The 23542-nt window shown below is 40.3% G+C and overlaps 1 protein-coding gene across 3 annotated transcripts; it reads left to right on the top strand.

Moving 5' to 3' along the window:
* The first annotated feature begins 36 nt into the window (after positions 1 to 36).
* Positions 37 to 23542, top strand: LOC116736085 (calcium-independent phospholipase A2-gamma). 3 transcript variants are annotated; one of them, XM_032588319.1, is made up of 10 exons: positions 38 to 219; positions 451 to 1699; positions 2248 to 2397; positions 3436 to 3587; positions 3742 to 3836; positions 4717 to 4888; positions 5618 to 5675; positions 5780 to 5974; positions 17231 to 17426; positions 21005 to 23542. In XM_032588319.1, the coding sequence occupies exons 2-10, from the start codon at positions 518 to 520 to the stop codon at positions 21271 to 21273; spliced, it is 2469 nt and encodes an 822-aa protein (XP_032444210.1). In that variant the 5' UTR covers positions 38 to 219; positions 451 to 517; the 3' UTR covers positions 21274 to 23542. The 3 variants fall into 3 exon arrangements, with proteins under 3 accessions (XP_032444229.1, XP_032444210.1, XP_032444219.1); XM_032588328.1 differs by having other exon boundaries at positions 39 to 219; positions 637 to 1699; XM_032588338.1 differs by lacking the exon at positions 17231 to 17426 and having other exon boundaries at positions 37 to 219; positions 21005 to 21204.

A 23542-nucleotide genomic window follows, 5' to 3' on the forward strand; every position in this document is an offset into this window, starting at 1 on the left:
TTTTATACAGCCAATAGAGAAGCAGATAGAGCGTCACGTGAACGTTGTTTTTCTTTCGACGGTCACCCCGTAGTCATTCTGGAAATAGTCCGGTTAAATAACGTCTAATGTAGTCGGACGGTGGTTATGTTTTAGTGTTAAAGCTAAACAAGCGAGGGCGACACAAAGAAATAATTATGGGATGTTTTACCTCATTGAGACGACAGCATAAGAAAACAGGTATGAGTTGTTATGGCTCGAATGGCCTCTATGAAACTAGCAAGTTGCGCTAAGCTAGTATCTGATCTGCAGTTGATTTCAACTGTTAGATTTAATCTATTTCTCCCGATAAAAGCGACAAATTCTCAAACATGAGTTTCATTATCTTACCGTTTCGTCATTATTTGCCTCATTTCTGTTTTCGTTTTGTGCTTTTTTTCCCCATCTGTGCTTCTTTGTTGCCATTTGCAGGTTAATGACAGTACGTGTAGCTCTAATATTTCATCGGAAGGTGTCTGTCTTCTTCCTCTGACACAATATGAATCATAGATGGGGCCCAAATATCTGGGTGAAAATAGACAGAGCATCTTCTATATGTCAGACTCCTTCTCGCAGGTCGGCGGCTTTACTGCTCTTGTTTGGTACCTCCTCCTGTAGGATCCATGTGCAACAACCTGTTGGCTACCTCAGCTTGAGGCACTTCCATCATCTGAAAACTAGAGGCAGGAAGGCATGGATCTTTAAAGCCAGCCAGGTTAGGCAGCGACTTGGACTTCACACCAGCTCCCTGTGTTTGAATACTTCAGCTTCCAGGTGGCCTGCGGGTCTGAGCCAGCACATGTCGCGGGTCAAGAGTACTTTGGACACAGTTTCAAAGGCTGTAAGTGGGACGCATACACAGCTTCTGTCCAAAATCTCTCGCCTCAAACCAAAGGAACAGACACAGCTCCTGGCCAGTGTTGAATCTACAGCAAAACCTGAGGAAAAGGCAATCACCCCCACTCCTGCTCCCACTGTATCCACTACACCCAGTTCTTCTGCACACGCTGGCCTCTCTATTTCTGCAGCTGCATTTGATGGGAGGACCACTGCTTCCACTACTCCCGCTGGTTCTGCTCAAGTGATTGTCACTGTGCGTAACGTTAGTAATAAAAAGCTGAGACGAGTTGCTCCCACTGTCAAAGCTACTAAGAAACAGCAGGAGGAGGAGCTTCCTGCACCTCAGAGTAACAATGGGAACAAAACCACTACTTCCAAAGAAACTCCAGGACTTTTCCATCCTAGCACATTTTCAGCCAACCTAGATGAGACCTACAGCTACTTGTCTCATCACATCAACTCTTACTTTGGCAGCGGAGCAAAGACTCAGGACAAGAAAGGCGACAATGTCGACAACAGTCCACCTGCCTCTCAGCCTCAGCAACCCTCCGACCTCGTACCTGTGTCCGATAAAGCCGACCCCGCCGCTTCGGTCACCCCGCCTTCCTCCAAGAAGAGTTTGGGACAGTACTTGTCCTATTCTGCTCCCACTGTGCAGGCATTTGTTGGGAACTATATTGCTCCTCTTGTCCCTAAATTCAGAGCGGGAGAGTCTAAAAGCACCACAGTGGAGGAGAAGAAACCTGAGGCTGTGACGGTGAAACCGACTGAAAGCCCGATTAGCAGAGAGCAGACTGCTGCAGAGGAGAAAGCTAAGAAACTTCTGCTCCAACGGGAGAAGGTAGGTCAGCAACAAACGTGTGTTTTATGTACGGACTGTTACGTGAGTAGGGTACTATTGTTAAACTTTTGTGTGTTTGGAGTCAAGGTTGAGATGCTGTGTGTGTGTTAGGTTGGATATTTACCTATAGTTAAGTAGAATATGATGCCCATGCATGATGGTTGCGAGTATATTATTGCTGTTTACACTGTGTCTCAATCCTCCACCCCATCCCATCGCTCTGTATGTCAGCTGATGGTGTGCTTACATCGTCTCTCAGTTCTGAGAATCTGTTTTCAAAAATAACCCCTCCCAGACATTCTGTACACATGCTGTAGATGTGAAAACACTAAACATCTAGTTATAGCAAAGTGAAGTTAAAAAGCTGTGAATACGTAGATGAAATTGTTCATATATTCATTTAAATGTTTTCTACTGAAAACAAAAACCAAACTTCTTGGTAAACAATAATAAAAAAAAGTAATTTATTACAGGCCACAATTTTAATTCATGTGTTGTGATATCTAAACACACCACAAAATTGAACAGTTTCCCCCCCCCCCTCTCAGATCATAGCCAGGGTGAGTGTGGACAACCGCACCCGGGCTCTGGTCCAGGCTCTCCAGAGAGCATCAGACGTCAGGGTCTACATCAGCAGGGTGGAGGACTTAAGTTACCATCTGCTGGAGTTTCCAGAGACCCGTGGTGTAGCAGTCAAGGTGAGGGATCAACAGTCCGTCTTCTTTTCCCCTTGTTAGGGCCTGTTGATGCTTTCGCAAATGTTTGTCTAGCAAAGATTAGTCTGATTTGCTTTTAGGCTTAGTGAATGAATTCACTCGTTCTGTGTAATGTGACATTTATCTGTTCATCGTTTTGTGATTAAAGTGTAAATGAATATTATAACACTCACTATAGCTTTTTCGTATTAAACACAGATTTACTCTATTTTAATGTTAGTCTTGAAAGACAATAAGAAATGCCCAACTGATCTAAAATTGTATTGATTTAAAAAAAAAAAACTGACATGAACTCTACTGAAATTTTTTTTTCTTCTATCTGCACAGCTGGATGAGCAGTATTTTGTGCAGGTTGTTTCTGTTATTTATTATTCTGCTGCTATGTGAAGAGTTCCACTTGTTTAGATTGAATTCACTGCTTTGTGTTGTTTGCTGAACTGCAGTGTGTCAAAATAAGTTTACTGTCGTTTTATATGTATACAATAATCATTAATGTTATCAGTTAGTTCAGGATATCATTGGGAGAATATAAGAAACCGTCTATGGATATTGTGATCTGTCATTGTAATTTAAATGGAATCTTTGGGTGTACGGCAGGCTGTACAAACATAAAATTGGCTTCACCACAATTTCTTGAACTGTAATTACAGATGTAGGGACATTTCAAATGATAAATCCAGTGACACCATTTGAGATATGAAGCTGATTTTTGTTTTTTAAACAGCCTGCCATACTGGGTACACATTGCTAGTATATTTGTTTGGCCTTTAGAAGTGACTTAATTCTTCCTGGTGTAGATTTAACAAGGCGTCAACATTTTAGTCTAAATTTACGTGATAGCACCACACAGATCTGGGATTATCATGATGTGGCTGTCCTGTTCCTCCACCTGTTCCTTCTTCTGGGCATCTCTATATTTGATTTTGTATAGCTTGTCCATCCATTTCTGTTCATATAACACCAAAGTTGATAAGCAGCATCTTTTTGCTCTCTCTTCTTCTCCCCTTTCATGTTTGCCAGGAGAAGGTCATTCCCTGTCTGCTGCGTTTAGAGCAGGCCAACGACCCGGGCTTAAGGGCTGCAGTCAGAGAAGCTCTTGCCTTGGTTGGCTATAATAAACCTGTAAAAGGCCGTGGGATACGAATCCTGTCCATAGACGGAGGAGGTTTACGGTACAGATTTAGCTCTTTTTCTCCTTCTCTTTGCTGCTGAATATGTGTCATGCATCAAATAGTGTCCTGAATCGCTAAATATTCAACTGTCCAGTCAGTGCTTTCCTGTTTGAATAGACCTTCTGCTCCTGTGTGTCTGACATTATTCCTTCAGGGGAGTTCTTGCCCTTCAGACCTTGCAGAAGCTGGAAGCCCTGACTGGCAAACCCATCCATGAACTGTTTGACTACATTTGTGGTGTCAGCACAGGTATGTTGTCCTTCTGCCCTATTTCACCGTGTGCAGACTGAAAGCATGTTGGTGGATTATGAAAGCAGAGTGCGACACTAAGAAGGGTACTGGCTGAACTGGCAGTGCAGATCACTAAGTGACCTATTTGTGGCTCGGCTTTTGTTTAGACCTAAGTTTCCCTGACAGCAATGGCCTCGATGTTTAAACGTGTTCAAACATTACATAAAGCAGTGAAGTGACGTTTTGCCACACAGTTGGATGTTAGGCCAGTGTCAGCATTATCTTGTTTGATGAATTGTAGTTCACACAGATAATTTGACAGGCGTATATTCTGTAAGCAAATCTCCAGAATGTTATTAAAATTTACTGGAAAGATCAAAATTGTAAAATGTTGAAACCATTTTTAAATTGATCTCCAGTACTATTGAGATAGTTTTACTCTGCGATAGTAACTGAAAATGCCACAAGAGGGCGCTGTGGACCTTTTCAGACTTCTTCTATGTAACGCAGCAGATTGAACACAAGCGTTTTATAAGCTGAGCACTGTTTTTAAGGTTCTTTCAGCCTTAATCTCCAACAGTTGGAGGAGTTATTGTACTTGAAGACTTAATGCATGTTGACAAATAATAATGCGGTCTGTGTGCTAGATAAACTATGCTCATTTAAAGCTCATCTCAACCACATCTGCCCAGTTTGATTCCCCACATTATTCTTGTAGATCTAAATCTCTTCTCTCAAAGTTACAATGTGCAATTTTAGCTGTGTAAGTGAACATTTAGCTTGGCTGTTGTTCTTTATTTAGGATTAAATGCAGAAGCTTTTTTTATTATATACCGGTCCAGCATCATATTTCAGTCTAGTCCTCTTTATTTAATGGTTTTATGTGTTTTTACCTCAGGAGCTGTCATAGGGTTCATGCTGGGCGTGATCCAGATCCCTGTGAAAGAGTGCGATGATCTGTACCGGAGGCTGGGTTCAGACGTTTTCAAGCAGAACGTGATTTTAGGCACCGTGAAGATGGGCTGGAGCCACGCTTTCTATGACAGCGAAGCGTGGGAGAACATCCTCAAGTCAGTTTCACTGCTGTCGTTCATCGTTGAATAAATATTGTTAGAGTTATTTAGAGTTAAAATGGCATGGCAAACATTTTGTTTTTCTTTTAAATCTTTGCAGGTCTTATTGATTGACACTGAAGAGCTGTGTTGTTATTATTGATTGGCCATAAAATAAAATAAAAAATGGTGGGATGATTCCTGAATGAGTCGCCGTAAAATTAGGTCTATAAGCCAGTAAAAAAAAATAATTATTTTAATTATAATTCTTATAATTCTTTGTGCTGTACAAAGGGCTAGAGGCACCGATAACCTTGTATTTTTTTAACTCAAGAAGTCAAAATTGATCAAAAGTTCCCCTGACTTTCTGAAGTTATTTTAAAGTTTTTCTTTGACACCTGCAACTTTGTGAAGCATTTTCAGACTGCGTATTAAGACTATTCAAACTCTTCTATAATGTAACGTTTGATCGGTGAAGTATCTAAAGTGAGCTGACCCTATGTAGAAAGTTATTTTTCCCCTAACCCCATATCTGGTTATGTCACACTTTACACAAACAGCTGTTAGCTGTAACTGGCTAACAGTTACAGCTAAGTGGCAATCTCATTACTTTCCTACATGGTTTGGTTTGAACACCTCTTTTCCTGGGGGATAAAAAGCAAAAAACAGACAAAATCTATAATATAATAGTTTTGTATGTAACAAGCTGAATCTGAAGAAAATTGACATGCTGTCATCCCTCTGTAGGGAGAAAGTGGGCTCCCACATCTTAGTGGAGACGTCAAGAAATCCTGATTGCCCCAAGGTGAGCGCTAGATCTTTGTATTCTTCTCTCCTGTTAGTCCTGCCTTCTTTTTATTAGCTTCACACTCAAAGAGCCACATCTGTTGATGTTTTCTAAACCTACAGGTGGCAGCTGTGAGTACCATTGTGAACCAGGGGCTTCCTCTGAAGGCGCACGTCTTCAGAAACTACAACCTGCTGCCCGGGGTGCGCTCCCACTACCTGGGGGGCTGCCAGCACCAGCTGTGGCAGGCCATCCGTGCCACGTCAGCAGCCCCCGGATACTTCCAGGAGTTCAAACTGGGAAATGATCTCCACCAGGTCAGACACATTAGCTAGCAGAGCAAATACTGGGCATTTATCTCTCGTGTTCCTTACAAGAAATCTACGATTACAGACATTCAGTTCTTTATTACCTGCACATTTGAGATGATTTCACATTTAATTGGCTCTACATTCACTCGGCGTGCATACATTTAGTGGTCCCAGACAGTTTTAGCTGCTCGTAATTAGAAAGAACATATTGCAACCTGAGGAACCACTTATGCTACTTTTTATGCAAAGCAAATAATTACAGAAGCTGTTAAAAATGTGCATGCATTAAGGCAGAGACGTCTCTTTCCTCACTGTGCACCACATCCTCTGCCGGCTGACCTTTTCTTGGTTTCTTCCACTTCTTGTTCCTATGAAGGTTCAATTTTAGCAATCCTTCATTTCAAATTCATCCTGTATACAGTATTTTTCATCTGTGCGACAACACAGCAGCAGTCCTCTGCTACACACTACAGAATTTATTGTTTTGCTGCCGAATTAAAATGCTTTGAGCATTCACGGCTGAGGATGAAGAAACGGGAGGATTTCAAGCAGCCTAATGAGAAAAATCCTCTGCACAGTAAGAGGGAAGCAGGAACTTTTTTTTATTTTTCCAACAGTGTTTATTTCCAGTCAGCTGCATTTTTACTGGAGAGTGAGGCAGCAGAGTCGTTGTGAGGAACACTTAAATCCATCATCTGCAGCAAAGTGGGATGCATTAGCCAACAGAAACCTAACGAAGCACCTTTCTACTTTAGTATTTTACTGATCAATATGCGCTCCTCCTTCACTCTGAGCTCAGACAGAACACAAGAATGATGTTTGTTAAAAAAAAAAAAAAAAACACCAGAAAGGACTAGTAAAGCTACTCCCTTAATGTGTTCAAAATTGTACTCATAAGTTGTTGCAATTAGAGATAAAAAGCACACAGAGGCAAAATCACTGTTTTCAGCTCCTCTTTTGGCACCTCATCCGACTGTCATTCACAGTATAGATGTAATTGTTGCATCAAAGGCCATAACGAGCTTCAGCAAGCTGCGACACTTCTAATTGGAAGCCAGGTTCGCCGTATATGTGAATTGGCAAGTGCAGGGTGAGAGAATGAAAGAGACTCGTTGATGAAAACCCACCTATAGCGGGAGATTTCCCCAGCACGCCATCTTCCAGGTTTTCCTCTACTTTGAGCTGCATAATTTATCCCGACCACTGCGTCCCCCTGCTCACACACCAGCAATTTGCCTGCTGCATTTGCTTTGTTGGAACGAAGAGACAGACTGTCTAATTATGGAATCGCTTTTACAAACTCTGTTCGTTTACAGATGCCAAGAAACCTCACACTGAGTGAGGTTGAGGCGGCGTTGGCAGTTTAGACCATGTGCAACAAATCTGACATGTAAAATTAGTTCATTGGTTATCACCCATAAATGATAAGAAAATACTTTAAAGTTCCAATTCACATTCTCTGTGTGTAGGTTTGTAATTGAAGCATATGCTATTTTATGTCGGCTTTGTCCTTGTTTTGTTTTAACGCTTTTTCAATGACTCACTATTGAGTCATCAAAATTGGCCAACTTTTTCAAAATGGAAACCGTTGCGATTTGCAAATGCCTGTCCATTGAGCGTTTTGTTATGAGTTTTCTAAAAGAAAAATCAGATCAAGATTAAGGTAGAGATACACCAAGCAACAGCTGTGAGTGATTGCTGACTTGATGGGCAAATATGAAAAACAAATTATTTTTCTGTTCAATCAATGCAGCAACTTTAAGAGCTCCCTCCATTTTCAGCCTACAAACACATCAATCAACTTCATATACACTACTGCTCTTTTTTGGGGGGTTGAATAAAATCCCCCCCAAAATTAGAGAAAATTAGAGTCAGTTCCTGACGTATTATGGCAGGTAAATTTTCTGGTGGTCTCAGAACTACTGCCTCTATCAAACAACAATTTTTAAGTTGGATTTTAATGGTTAGACCAATAAGATGGTTGCAAATTTGTATTGACAAGGAAAAGTCCGATTGATACACCTCCAGGTTCGGGACGTATGCTTTGATGAATAAATAGGGACGGATTCAAAACCAGTTCATCTGTCATTTTGTCATTTGTTGGTTAATGTTTGTACAATCAAATTTATAATTAATAGAAATGTTAAGGTGTTGTAGTCCATACCAGACATTTGACCTCAAAGTGCTCTTATTTTTTTATATAGAGCACTTTGAACTTCCTTGTTGCTTAAATATGCTATGCAAATAAGCTTTATTCATTGACTGAAAGAAAACCAGAAAGAGGCATGGACACTTTTGTAAGGTACTTTACATGAGTGCTAATCTGATGCAAAAGCTACAGAGGCTTAGCTATTTGTAAAATAGCTTTCTCATTAATGCTGTGATTGTTTTTGATGAGTAAATAGGGATTTATCTTTCCCCCCCCCATCTGAAAACAAATTTTGTTCATTAAAGCAAAGAAGCTAAGAGAGGGTTTTACTGCAGGTAAGATAAAATGTCATTTCCTTTTAACAGCACACAGCCTTGAAACTATAAACCACCTCTTTAAATTTTAGATTTAATACTAGTCAGAGAATAACATTCTCAGAATAAAGTGAATTTGTAGTTATATCAATGGTTTCCACAGTTTAGTATCCATATTCATGTCTGTCCAGTTTTAAATGCCATCCAGTCGGATGACTTTATTTACTGGCTACTTGAAGCCATTGACGAACACAACATGCTTTCAGTATGATGTCAGGATTCCCTAGAGAGACAGTCATCTCAGTCTTTCCCATTACCACCCACAGACTTTTTCTTCTAATTCAAGCCCCAAACAATCACCCTGTTGTGCGGGCGAGCGCTGGAGTCGGTATGCCATGTGCAGACGACCAACCATTGGAAATCTCACCCTGCGTCTGAAGCGAGTCGACTGTTTGTTGGCGTTTCTGTGAGCCTGCAGGCTCGTATGTAAATCTGACGGAGCCTCAGCTGTAGTTTCCGATCAGTGACGTTGGAGAAATTGTAACTTGGGGCGAGACTTTTGAAGCAGAGCAGCTGTGGCTTTATCAAAGCCTCACCCTCAGATGCCGTTTCTTTAGAAGGGATGCTTTCTGTAGGGATAAGGACGAAAAAGAGTGATGAAAACGAGGTGATGAAAGGAAGGAGGAGGACTATGTTCCACATCAAGTCTTTCAGTTATCGCAGCCCTAAATAACAGAGAAGTACAAGACCTCAGGCGCTTCACAAAGGATGCTACGGCATGCGTGGAATGGCGAGAAGGACCCAGTCGTTCCGCCTAGTTACCATGGTATCTGTTGAGGCGATGGAAAGGAATGGGGGAAGATTGTTTTGTGCCCATCTCTGCCAGCATCTGGCAAAAAAGGCATTAAACAAGTGACCACTGACACCCCCCAGTGTGACCTGATGAGAGCCCCAGCAGGCCACCATCCTCAGCAGAAAGACTTACACAGCTGTAAATGGACTAGGTCAGATCGCCGCTCTCATTCTTTTCCACTAATGAAGAGCAAATTTTAAACATTAGCTCAAGAAGACATTAAATCTGGCTGCTTGGAGCAGAAAGAAGAGAGTGTTACATAATCAACTTTTCTAAAAGGCCAGCTGAAGAAATCGCAACCTTTTTGGAGCTCTGTTTTCACTTTTTTCTCTCTCTCTGTCTCTCTCTCTCTCTCTTTAAGACCTTTCAGTGTGAATCTTTTGTTAACAAATTACACATTCAGTCCCACAGTGAAGAGAGCAGGGATGTAAAATTCAGGAACAGTAACACGGGATCCTTCTGGAAGCTGTTATGTCTTAGCTGTCCTTCTGTAATTATCTTTAAAAGCTTGGCTTTGAGGGTAGAGCTTAAACATTTTAGCCCTGCTGCAGAGAACTTTCTCTTTATGTTTTTGCCCAAAGGAAAAAAAAACGGACTTGCAGAAAAAGCTATAGGAGGTTTTAATGCTATCAAGCAGACCTTTATCTGATTAAATTTCACACAGAGTGCTTTTGGATTATGTTGTTAATTACAGATGAACCTTTGGGATATATGGGGTGAATGTACAGTTCATTGCAAAAATATTTCCAGCCCTTAAATCCTGTCACATTTCAACTACAAGCTTCATTGTGTTTTATTAGGATTTTATTTGTTAGATCAATATAGAGTTAGATAGATTTATGGCCCAAGTCTGACTCAAAATTTGGGCTGGGCGGACCAACGTTATTTGTTTGATGGTCGGGTCGGGCTACACTACATACAGCACAGAGAAGCTAAACGACAATATATAAACGAAAATATAAAGATGGAAACATGGGCTTAAATCATTTCAACTAATAATCTAAAAGGTGTGCCACGCATATGTATGTATTCAGATACCTTCAATTAAAATTCAGTGCAAACAATTACCTTCAGAAAGCACTAATGGTAAATAGTGCTCACCGGTGTGTAATTAGATCTCAGTATAAATCCACCTGTTTTCTAATGATCTCTGAGGTTTGCTGGAGCACATCAGTGACCAAACAGCATTGTGAAGACCAAACAGAGAGGTTCTGGGTAAATTGATGGGGAATTGGTTTTGTTATGAAACAATATTGAAAACTTTTAACGTTTCCTGGAGTGCAGTTCAATCTTTCGTAGTGAAATCTACCAAGACATGATTGTCCACATAAACTGACAGGCTGGACAAGGACATATCTACACCTCAGGTCAATTATATAACAGCTAGCTGTACTCTACAAATCTGGCTACAATGGAAGAGTGGATATAAATACATGTGGATGTTTTTGCTTGTGTTCAGACACGTTTGTGGATTAGACTGGTCGGCTGATTATGCAGACTCTGCTTTTTAATAGCTCTCGCAAATCTTCTACTCTGATAGTACATCAAGCAATGAGGAGAGAGAATTTTTTTTTTTTCACAGCTGCGCCTCCAGATGTAATTCTCCAGGATAGTCCACAGCTTTAAATCTTCAATTTGAAGTTTATTGAGATCCAAGTCTGTGCTCAATATGAGAAGAGCATGGAATTAAATTCATATTGTAAAGTAGGCAATCATTACATGAGCTCCATGCTGTTATGCAGTGAGGACATAAAGGAGTAACTGAGCCAAATCAATCTGAATCACTCCACAGATTTTCAGTTCAAGCTGAACGAGCACAGCCAGCAAATCTGATTAATCGTTTAATCAGAAGGTGTTTGTGAATTCAGAGTATGTCTAGGGAAGAGCCTGTCTCACTTATTGTGTCTCCCTGAGGCAAAGTTGAAACATCTACAAATGGATTCCTCCTCTGTTTAGAGCTTGAGAGAATGATTTGAACCTTACCATGACCTTTGGCGTCTGTGAAGCTAAAGGCCAAATGGAGAACTGGTCGGCGTAATTATATAATATGGCATGAAGACCTCTCACTTGACCTGTCCACCACATTGGAATGATACTCTCATAGATTCTGCTCTCATTTTTGCTTTTCACAATGGAGTCTTTCATTGTGGTTTGGATTCCACTTGACCAGGGGAATTTCCTAAAGTCTCAGGTTTTTTTTCTGATTACATACAAAATACACCAGGATTGGGAATCTTAAGAAACCTTATGATTCAGTTACCACTCGGAGGGCTACGATGAGATTATAAATGGATTATTAACGTAACAATAATCCTTCCCCCTCCTTACCCCGAAATAACACAACAACCAACAATCACATTCTGTTTATCTCTAATAATGTAGAGCCAAAGACACTTTAGTTAAGCAAAAAAGAACAATAAATACTTCAGACAATAAAATTTAAACAATAAAATCCACGAAATGTTTGTACCAGCAGCTCCGACAGAAATGCTTATGGACCTCAGCCCATTTCAAACTAACATCGACGGCTGACCTTCTTCACAGCTAAACAGCGAAGCCTACTTCTCTTTCCTTATCTGACATTCCTCTGCTACTTGCACTTATAATTCATTTATAGCTGTATTTGTTGGACTCTCAATCACTTTTCTCTATTGGAGCATGCAACATTTTGTTCGTAGTGATTGTCATGACTTTGTTTTCATCTTTAAGTGTGAGGGGCCGTTAGCACTCTGAGTCTTCCAAAGAGCGCCTTCCGCAGTTCTGAACAATCCTAGAGGGTCACTGTTTTAATCCTCTCCTGGGTTATGGTGAAGCCTTGAAATCATTTGCTCAATTGTCCTTTTCTCGAAAGGTAGCAAGCTACTGCTAACTGTTGTTTTATTTCCACCTGTGGGACGAACCGTGAAAAATAGTTTCTGATGTATGTTGTAATTCTGAATATTTCATATTTGTTTTGCAAAGCTTGAATTTGGCTCAAGACATATTTTCCTCTTCAGTGGGCATTGGGTGAGAGGTGGAGCACTTCCTTGATAGGTTGTTCATCTATGACAGGGCAACATAGACAGCCATGAACGCACCAGCTCTAGGGTCAATTTTAAGTAACCAATTACCCAACATGCATATTTCGGGACTGTGAGTACCTGGAGAAACCCCACAAGGGAGAACATGTAAACTCCATTTAAAAAGACCCCCAGCCGTGACTTGAGTCATGGATCTTGTTGCTTATTAGTTTTATGACCCAACAGTAATTTTAATAACAGGTTTGAGAGACAGGAGAAGTTTATAAAACACTAGAGGCCTCCACCAGCGTGCCAGAGAACCCACTCAGGACATAAAGGGAAAGTGCCCACTGGTTCTGATTTGTGGTTGCTTCTTCAGCTCAACTGTGTCTTTGACTCAGAAACGTATCTGGACAGCACTGCTTTAGTCAGCCTACGGGGGTCAGTTACAGACCGGACTGCGGTGGTCATTTTGTCATCTTGTTCAATTTTAGCAGGGCTCCTGAAGTCTGAGGGTAAGCAGGGTGTCATTGGAAATAAAACAGTCAAAGGTAAAGGGTCAGTTCACATTAGAACAACTATTTTATTACTAAGCCACATGTAATGACATTGACGATTTCTTGCACAATAAAGTACAATAGAGACTATTTTGAATACTTAATTATCTACTATGAAATGAAAAAAAGCCTTTTGTGCACAACAGCCAGGTTGTGAAAGATATCAGTGGATGTCCAAGGCTTATGTAACGCTTCTCTAATAATCCCCTAATTAACTATGAAAAAGGACTCTCATTTGTGGAGCTTCATTGTAAATCATGGCAGAGCTCAGTGGCCTGTCCTGTCCCTGTCAAAGAAGCCCAGAGGAGGAAGTATAATGACCACAGCTCATTTTAGTGGAGCTGTGACAAGAATGCCACACCAGACACACAATGTAGTTTCACTTCATTAAGGCTTAAACAAAAGGTGTCTTCATCTTTCTCTTTTGGCTGGTAAGACAGGAGTTTACCCACACTTTAGAGTGAGCAAGATATTGAGAAATAGAAGCTGAGTGGAGAGGATAAAGTTTTCTGTCCCAGTTAATGTGAGTTGACATACTCTGGGCCATGAAATTACTTTTTCTGATCCTGAAGATAGCACCTCTTTCCCATTCAGCTCAGGCCTTCAACTCTGAGGCAGCTTAAACAGGCACAATGAAGATAAGCTGTACAAAATTAATGAGAACTGATAGATTTTTAACAGGAGTGCATGCGACATCATGCAAATGTTCAGGCATTGCTTGTGGACATCTTAGCAGGGCAGGGCTACAGATTTAACTGAGCTGATCTCCAAAAGGCATAAAGCTCAAAATGAAACATTATTTTCACAAACTGACTATCTGCGGATTATTGAACTAGCCTTGCTGCTGTTTGGGTTCCCACAGACACTTTGTCTCTTTATTAGATTGTAAGAACTACAGCTTTCACACAGTCACAGCATGAAAAGGTCATAGAATGCAAATTTGTAGGTTTTATGAATTATCCTAAAACCTTATTCCAACATTCAACAGCCATTAACTTCTCTAAAAAGAAACAATAATACTAGAAAAAATCATACTGGCAAATGAAATTTTGTAAGTTAGTAAACTTTATTTATATAGCACTTTTTACAGGTCAGAAACCCCAAGGCGCTTTAGAAGACGACTTGGTAAACTTCACATTGACATGCGGAACCAAACTTTTTGTTTGTGAACAGCTTGTTGGAGCATAGTTATACTTGAGACTCTATAAATATTGCCTTTGTCTACTTGTCTTCTTCTACTGCCGTAGCAGTAGTGTCCATTTTGAAATCTTATATTTGCTGCAATTGTTGATAAATGAAACATAGTCTCCTAAGTGTAGACCTCCCACTTAAGACAAGAAAAATGTATGTGCAGTTTTAGTTATTTGTTGATATTTGTTAATACGTCCATTGAACAAGCAGTGGAGAAAATAGTAAAACTAACATTCCCTACCATACAGACAGTTTTGGTAGGTTTAAAACATCATTAATTATTGTGCCAACGATGAATCTAAGTTTTTATCATGATTAGACATTTAAAATGATAAATGATACGTTGTACGATAAATGCCCCCCTCTGCCTTTAGAAGGCCACAGGATAATACCAGGCTTGCTTTGATCCTCTTGAACAATAATTGCCAACTTCCTACAAAAAGCAAGATATGCAATCAAAACAAAGCACTGGGTGTTTCAAGAAGTTGCATTTCAAAGTTGGAATTTCTCTCGATTTGATAGAAATTGAACCTCAAAGGGGCAACACATCCATCAGAGAGCAACGTCTGACAGGAATGAACCCTCCGAGGACTTCTATCTTGTGACACATGGCAAATTGCAGTTTGAGCAGCTTTAGTCCCGCAAATCCGTATAGATGGAAGCAACTTCTGCCTCGCGTCACGTTGCTGTTTTGACAGGCAGCTGGAGTTTGAAAATTTTGCATGCATGGCTCATCTGCAGATCACTGTGATAAAATGCATCGTTTCTAAATTCAATGCAGCAAATCCAGCAAACAGATTTTTCTGCATCTTCCATGGTGGTTTGGTATCCTTAAAGCTGACTTGTTACTTCATGGTACAGTTTTTAAAAAAATGCAAGATTTGAATCTACTGTATGTGTAATCGATAAGTTAGAAAATAAAAAAGAAGATGCTCTGAATTGTTCAAGCAGGTGTTTTGCAATGGCGGCAACATTCGACCATGAATGCTGTAATGTTGCTTGCCTTGGCGCACGGTGTGAAACGAGCCACTGTTCCTCTGAAGCTGCCCTCCGGCCATCAGCACGGAGAGGCCATAACTGGACCCGGGCTGCTGCCTTAATTGACACAGAGTTCAGAAAATGGAGCCTCACACAGCGCGAGTTAGTGATAAGAAAACTGCTTAGTTGTTTTGTTTCCAGCTGGGTTTGCCTGGTGCCCGCTGCAGTAAGTCACGCTTTAGTCTCCATCAGGAGCATTTCCAATCCAAGCATTTTCCCCCTTTTCTCCAATTTCTTTCTGTCTTTCTTTGCCAGGCGAGCTGCCGCTGCTGCATAATGATGTGCTTTGGACAAATGTCCACCTCAGCAGTTCTGCTGTGCTTTGTGACAGAGTTAAGCCCTCTTTGTGGGACTTTTCTATATCAGCCTGTTAGACCAATTCTCTGTCACACTGGTTTGCTTTAGAAGTGTTAACTAATGTGTAGGTTTATTTAGAAATGACTCATGCAGTATGTTTTGAAAGGAATGATTTCTATCAACTTCTAAGATGTTAGATGATGCAATTTAAATTCAGAAAAAGAGACATACTCATCCTTAGTCTATTTTTGAACGTCTTTTTTGTACAAAGACCAGAATATCATGAAACTAAGCAAATTACAATTCATAGGTTACATTTGAAGAAAAAGGAGCACATTTTGACTCGCATAGGGACTGAAATAAATACAGATTCCATTGTCCTCTGTATTTACAGTATTTGCATCCCTGGTAAATATGTTAGGTCCTTAAAAATAAATTAACTTTTATGGCATAATCAGCATAATCTCACACTAACAAATTTACTGCAGCCACATGACCTCACTAGTTTTCCTCCTCATTGTGCATGGATTTACTTGAGCCTAGTCCCTTCCCAACTTCTGAAGATCAGCATCTACTTTGCTTTATTAGCATTCTCTTTTGTGAACATCTTAAGGTATAAAAATTGGCCCCTGTGGCACACGTTTAGACCAAGGGAAACAGGAAGTTTTGTGTATCATTTCCTATTACAAGATTAGAGTTTTTTCATGTTGACTCAATGTAATATTACAATGCAGTAATGTAGAAAGAGATGCTCCATCATTACAAACGTAAAGGCTAAATCTCTGCAACATTTATAAGTGATGCTACAACACTGATACTAATATATTGTATTTAAATAAATCTTTACAAGGAGTGGCAATAACGGCAGAGTGAGCTCTAAAAGAATTTTCATGTTTTATATTGATTGGCTTAATGCAGGGTGTTGAATGTACACTGTAAGTCCATGATAAATCAAAGCAGACATCATTATGATGCATTATCTGTAATCATTATGAAAATGTTAACATGCAAACAGTAGCAAATAATCCAAGACCCTTGTGTCTGGGCCATGTTGACCATCCCCCGTCTGCTATGCTGTTGCATGTGTATTTGATACTGTGTCCAATCTTAATGATATCTGTGCCGTCGTTGCTGGTTTCCTGATATTTGTACAAATACAAGTGTCTTTTCAGGCAGTTCAAATATTCTTTTCTACTTTCTATACTCTCACATTTTCTGCAAATGTGTAAGTGTGTTTTTGTTAGACCTTTAAACAACCTATGTTGACACACCCACATAATTATACACATCGACTCAAAGCAAGAATGCTCTTTCGATCAGACATCCACGTATACCAAGTCACATGAGCAAGCACTCTTCCCTTTGCTGTGTCCCAAGACACTAGGGGGCCCCTGCGGCTCCCCACTGCCCCCCGCCGGGCCTCTTTAATGAGGACTGGCCCTGGTGTGTTTGATCCCGCTGCCAGTTCGCAGCCCTGTGGCCCCATCAGCCTCATGCCTATTCAACAATCCCCACAGCCTCTACAGTGACTCCCCCATTGCCTTGGGTACAGTATGGATCCAAAGCAAAAGCTCTCCTGGGCGCCTGTTTGATATCAAAGCTAGCTGAGATGAAAATGTGGAGAAGGAAGGGTTGGAAAAAAAAAAAAAACCTCAACAGTTTAGCTCTGTTTTTTGTAGATTTGCAAGCAGCTCCTCAGCTGTACAATGGAGCTTTTTTTTAAGTGGTTAAATAAAAACCAAGTCTCTTGACTTCAAGAATTTGTTCAGGCTTTTGAATCTTTACCACTGATTAATTGGGTTTTGCTTCTGATCGTCTTGTGATATCCGGTCTCAAACACAGGACTTCTTGTGTTTTTGCTTAGGATGGAGGTCTGCTGATTAACAACCCAACCGCGCTCGCAATCCACGAGTGTAAGTGTTTGTGGCCCGACACGCCGCTGCAGTGTGTCGTTTCGCTCGGCACAGGACGCATCGAAACCGCCGGCAAGACCAGCGTTACTTATACGAGCCTCAAAACGAAACTTGCCAACGTCATCAGCAGTGCCACAGATACCGAGGGTAGGTGACACAAAATGTCAGAAAAACAAATCTTAAGTCTGACAAAAATTTGAATGTGTCGTAGCTTTATTGTCCACACATTACATGCTCTAGAATAAGATACATTATTTATTTTTGTTTGTTTTTTTGTATTGCAAAATTCAAAGACAAATGAATATTACAATGAGACATCTTCAATTTTTTCTGTTTCCAAATAAATACAACAAAACCAAAATATTAAAGATTTTAAAAGTTCTTTAGATTAACATTTTAAAGCAAGCTTTAAAGGGAACCTATTGCCATACTGTTTTACATTATATTTATGTACTGACTTGGGGGAGGTGAGTTGAAAATGAATTTTGAACACTGTATGGTTTCCCTTCCACTTTCCAATTATGCACTTCTCTGCTTTGCCCTGTCAACATGTCAACTAAAGGATCCTGAGAAACATCTGGCCCACGATACAATTTCATAAATACAATTAATAGATTATTAATGGGTCACCAGAAGCTTTGTAGCATTTACACCAATCACACTACATATCCCATTATTCACCGCAACAGTCGCTCACAGCTCAAGCTGCACCTGATGTGTCAAATGACACTGTCCCGCGTTGCCAAATAGTGACAAACCCAGTCAGCCTTGCGAGGTTCCCAAGTGCACATTTTGCTGATGAGGAGTTTACTGAGTTTGCACAGCACCGCTGACTTTAACACAATCTGAAACTGTTGTGCAGTGGGTTTTATAGAACCGCAGTGCAACAAGGTAAAGTGAGACTCTGAGCCTTCCACGTAGCTTTAACCCTTTATGCCTGAGACGATACCCCATCTCCACATTCAACCTGCTCAAAAACGCGACATGCTTGGCAGCATGATATGCCTCTGAGAGCAACTATTCTCTGTAAGGAAGGCGAAGCAGATGTGCACTTCCAATGTATTCTAAGTGATTCCACACCACGACATAAAAAAAAAAATCAATAAATGACGCCAAGCATGCTTCTCGGAGGAAGCAAAACATCTCTGTGTTGAGACATTGCTGGCATTGTCATGTTTTTGTCAGGTTTTTCATAGATGAAATATATGTGGCACTTGCTTGAATCGATTTATGTGTGTGACATTTCTTCCATCTGTTCAGATTTATTATTCTTGTTAAAACACATTTATTTTACATTTTTGAGTGAATGTTAATCCTGTTTGACCAGGACGTAGCCCATGTTTAATGTTTTCTTCGCCCCTTTAACAGATTTTATTTTTGGTATAGCCCATAAAACCTCAAAAAAATACATTGAAGTTTGAGGTTGTATTGGGACAAAAAGTGAAAACATTCAAGGGGCCTGAATCCTTTTGTAGCACACTACATTTTGTAGTTTTGTGGTTGTAGTGTCTAAAATTGTCTAAAATTGAAAATAGAAGACCTTCAGGACATATGCACAAAACTCTTTTTCCCCTACAAATTTTGGTTTCTATGAGTTTAGTGCTGAAAAAGGACTGCAGTTTATCTTTGTCCAAGATGGATCCCACTGTGGCCCTGTGAGGCTGCAGCCTCTTAATGTCCTTATCACCTCTCGACATGGGTACTTCTGCCGTGCCTAAATTTGGCTCACCCCGTCCCTGTTGATGCTGTGGTGCAGTGTGTGACCCAGTTGCTTCATTGCACTTTTTTTCCCCTCTATATCATCTTGTCAGCTGGCTCTTTTTTTGCCCTGAAACCAGCCAATAAATTACAAAATATATAATCTGTCACAGATTTTTATTTATTTCTCTCTTTTTTTAGGGTTTGTCTTCAAGGCCCCTGCTTAGTCAGATAAAACTAAACATGGTGTGATTACAGCCTTTTATGGAGCAGACTTTAACTTAATGGACAGCACAGTTCTGAGCGCAGTGTGGCATCGCTCTGAATGTTAAACATGTCTTGGAAAGCTGACCTTGGGTCAGATTTCTCCTGAGACCACTGGCCACTCTTAACCCTTTGCAAATTCTTTGTTGTGGTACTGGGAAGTGAAGCTAGGCTGTTTGTGAACTCATTAGGATGCTCAGAGTGTCCTCAGCTCCGCATAAGGAATCCTGGCTTGGATCCAGTTGTAATGTTTATGGAAACTCTTTGTATTTTGTGACCGATGCTTTTGTTAAAAACGTGCCATGTTGTTTCTTAAAGGTCCCGATCCTTGACTGCAGATGAAAACTTATACTTTTTAGAGCTAGTGGATGCGTGTTTATATATTAAATAAGTAATATGCCACAGTGTTTACCTTTGAACTTTTTCTGCTGATGGGAAACCTTGGTTGCTCTGTACTGTTTCACACAGCACTGTCTGATAAAATGTCAGCTTTGGTCTCATCTGGTCAGAGCACCTTTTTTCACACCTCTGTTGTGGCACCTACACGGCTTGTGGTAAACTGCACACAAGATTTCTCCTGACTCATTTCAGTGATGGTATTCTCCTAGACACTTCCCATAAAGAACAGCTTTGTGGCCTGCACAACCCCAAACCTGTCTGTTACCAATACCCTTCCTTGTGCCCTTATTTCTTTCCCCATTTGTCTTTGTTTTCTTCCCATCTTTGTATACTATCGCCATTCCTTTCTTGTGTCACTCAATATGGCTTGTATCAGTTTCTCCCTTCCTTGTGCCTTTCCTATCTTTACTTTCCATTGTCCCCTTTCCTTTCTTGTCCTTCCCTTTTCATTCTCTTTGTCCTTATTTTCTTCCTTGTGTCCTTCCTTTGTTCGTTCTTTCCTTCCTGCCTTCCTGAAATGATTTGGATTTGGTCAGCTTTAATTTTGCTAGAGCTTTTGGAGAGTCTGTTGATGCTTAGGATGTACAGACCACCAACTCAACCTCACAATTTCAGATCCATTCATGATTAAAGATTCTGTTTAAGGGCGTCGATAATCACACAGTGTGAACCCGACTTAAGCAGCGCTAATCCTTATAATATAACTGTATCCATTTGAACCTTTTAATGATTGTTCTTGTTGACATGTTCCAACCTGTCAGTGTAAGGTACTAATCAGTTCAAACTAATATACTTTGACCTAGCGAGCTGAAATGTTTGCTGATATTATTTTGTCAGGGTTAGACTTTTTAAGACTCTTTGGTTTTGACAACTAAAATAAAGTCAAGAAAACTTTCCGCATGTTTTCCCAATGAAATGCTAGACTTTTGCAAAACCTCGGAGGAGAGCGGTTTCGATAATGGTTTCCTGACATTTGGGGGGAACATGTACAGAAAAACGAACACAAATCTTTCTGGATCCATTAGGTGTGTTTACACAGTTCCCCCCCCCACTGCTTGTTCGCTTGAACTGAAAAGCTGTTGATTTTAAAACCAGTCATGCAGTGCAGATGGAGACAGCTATGGCAGATAAGTCGAGCATTTTCTCTTGGACCTACCTCAGGCTTTCAGCTCCAAGTGCTCACTGAGTGGCACATCTAATTCTGTCACAGTCCTGACAGACAGAATTTGGCTTCGCTTGCACTTTTCGCACCAAACACAGCTGTTGAATGTTTGTACATACTGAAGCTATTACCAGGTTAATTAGTGTGTACTTACTAGCCTGTTAACTTGTGAGGCCTCGCTCTGTGTGCTTCTGTCCCCCAGAGGTTCACGCCATGCTGGACGCCTTCCTTCCTCCCGACACCTACTTCCGCTTCAACCCCTTCGTGAACGAGGAAGTCCCCATGGACGAAAGCCGGCTTGAGAAGCTCAACCTGCTGCAGGCTGAGGGCCTCCGTTACCTGGAGAGGAATGAGGAAAAGCTGAGGAAGGTCGCTCGCATTCTCACCCGAGAGAAAAGCTCCATCCAGAGGGCGACCGAGTGGGCCAGGCTCAGGGCTGACATGTACAACGGCCTCTCCTCAAAGCTGTAGAAACAAAGGGAAGTGACTTTTCCCAACCCAAATCCTCCACACAATCTACATTTAACATTACGTCATGTTACCGTGGTTACTGTAGCATAGTTAATGTCTTTTTTTTTTACCAGTAGCTGTAAAAAAAAAAAGGAAAGAAAAGGTAAACAGTGTGAGATGCATATAAAATGCCAAACGCCTTCTCTACTCACCAATACTTTGATAGATATTTTTACTGTTGATGTGCCAACAGCTCTAGCACGTCCCACATAAGTAATTTTTACTGCCAACAACTTTGGCAGGGAGCATTTATCTGGTTACTACTTGTGTATCACTGATGAAGCGTGATTTTTAAATAAAAAATTTGAAGTTTGAGGAAATCCTCAAATATAAATCAGAGCAACACTGTCAAGATTTAGATTTAGAGGCGCTGTGCCTGTTGACTTCCCTCCTTAAATTAGTGTAAGTGATATGAAGCCAAGGCCACTAGAGAATTGGCTTCAATTAAAATAAAAACTTGATTACATTTAAAGCATAGAAATTACAAAGCTTGATAGTTTTATGCCTTTTGGGTGTTATTGCTAAATTACACTAATATCCCTTGTTGCAAATTTGCAAAAGAATAATTAAGCTACTTCTACACTGTCTCATGTTACAGTTGAATAAAGCAGCTAAAGCAAATGTTTAAAAAATATTTACAGCTTCATATAATTTTAGCAGTTATAATATTTTTTAATTATTAGCTTTCTTTTAAAATGTCCCGTTTTTCAAAAGTAACCTGCCAATACTGATTTTTACTCCAGTTTCTCTTCCAATAGCTTAATTACCACCATTTAAAGTATTTTTTTAGGCTTCCAGCAATGAGCAGTTATTAAATATTGATATTTCAGCAGCAGAGGTTTCTTTAAAGTATACAAGCTGGGGAGCAGTTGCTATAAAGTAGGGTCATACTAATTTAAAACAAAGACAACATTGATTTAGGTTGTCAAACGTTGGTTAGCATCATTTATTAGCGACTACTGTGGTAACCATTAGTAAACCAGCACTTTCTGTGTGTACTTCCTAAAAATAAAATATATGGTTTCTTTAAAGTTTCCAAAAGGCTGCTAACATTTCCAAACGCACCATGTTCCACGACAGAGGCCGAGAGCTCAAAGGGATAAAACCGAGCACCTCTGTTGGTTGAGCACAACTAACCAACATCAACCGTGGCAGCAGCCTCCCCAGAAACTTTCCTTTCCTTCTGAACACCTTTTGTGCTTCATCTGACTTTATTCTTCCCTCTGTAACAACTTCAACACCGAAGAGTGTTGCCGTTGGCGCAAACTAGCAGCATGTGGTGCCGCTCAGAAAAACATTGGAATTTGGATTTTCTTGATTAAAGTAGGCCAATTCTGGTAACTAGCCAATTTCCTGGTGCAGCTGTATTTCAGATAACCCTTTATGACGGTAAATACACAAATCTGTGTTGGTGATCACTCAGAATGTTTTGTGTGATGTTTCATGTGTCAAGAAACGGCTCGTTTTGTTATAACTGTAACTGTCTTTCATTTTTGTGAAAGACAGTTGGTCAGGGTCAAGCTGAGGTCCTGTGCTGCAGGTGACATTTCCCACTTGAAATGACTAAAATTTGCACAATGCAGCTATGGGTAAATCGTGTGTGTGACACAAATAGTAGATGAGGGTCAACTTCAGGCATTACAAGTATTACAAATGTGTTTCTAATATAAATAAGATGTTGTATAGAGAATAAAAATCACAGATATGTTATTTAACAGAGATCCAAAGCAAGTCTAACTGTCATATTGTTGTCGTGTTGTTTTAACTTTAGAGTATTTAAAGTTGTTTCAAACACTTTTCTGTTGACTGGGTGTTTGGTTCTGCTTACATGTTGTGCTGTCTTCAGCTTGCCCTTTTTTTTTTTTGATGCCTCTCTCGCTTCTCATCTAGCTTCTCTCCCGTACTGTAATGTTTTCTGAAATGATGCAGCTTGTATCTGAAGGATTGTATTAAAACAGATGTTTTTTTTGTTGTTGTTGTTCTGCTGTAATTGATTTGCCACAGTGGAAAAATGGGTCTCTTCTGTTTGCCGCTGTATAAGCAGCAGTCGTCCATTTCCAGACCCAACCAGGTCAAGCACTGTGTAACCGACAGAGTCACTCCCTGAGGGACCCTGAAGTAAGATGGCTACTGATACTGTCCTAATTGTTTTAATTTTACCGTCCATCTCGTGTTGGTCCAGTGTAAATGCTGTTTGAGAATATAATTAAAACACATCGCTGAACCATAA

The sequence above is a fragment of the Xiphophorus hellerii genome, chromosome 2 (genome assembly GCF_003331165.1).
Source record: "Xiphophorus hellerii strain 12219 chromosome 2, Xiphophorus_hellerii-4.1, whole genome shotgun sequence".
Lineage (NCBI taxonomy): Eukaryota > Metazoa > Chordata > Actinopteri > Cyprinodontiformes > Poeciliidae > Xiphophorus > Xiphophorus hellerii.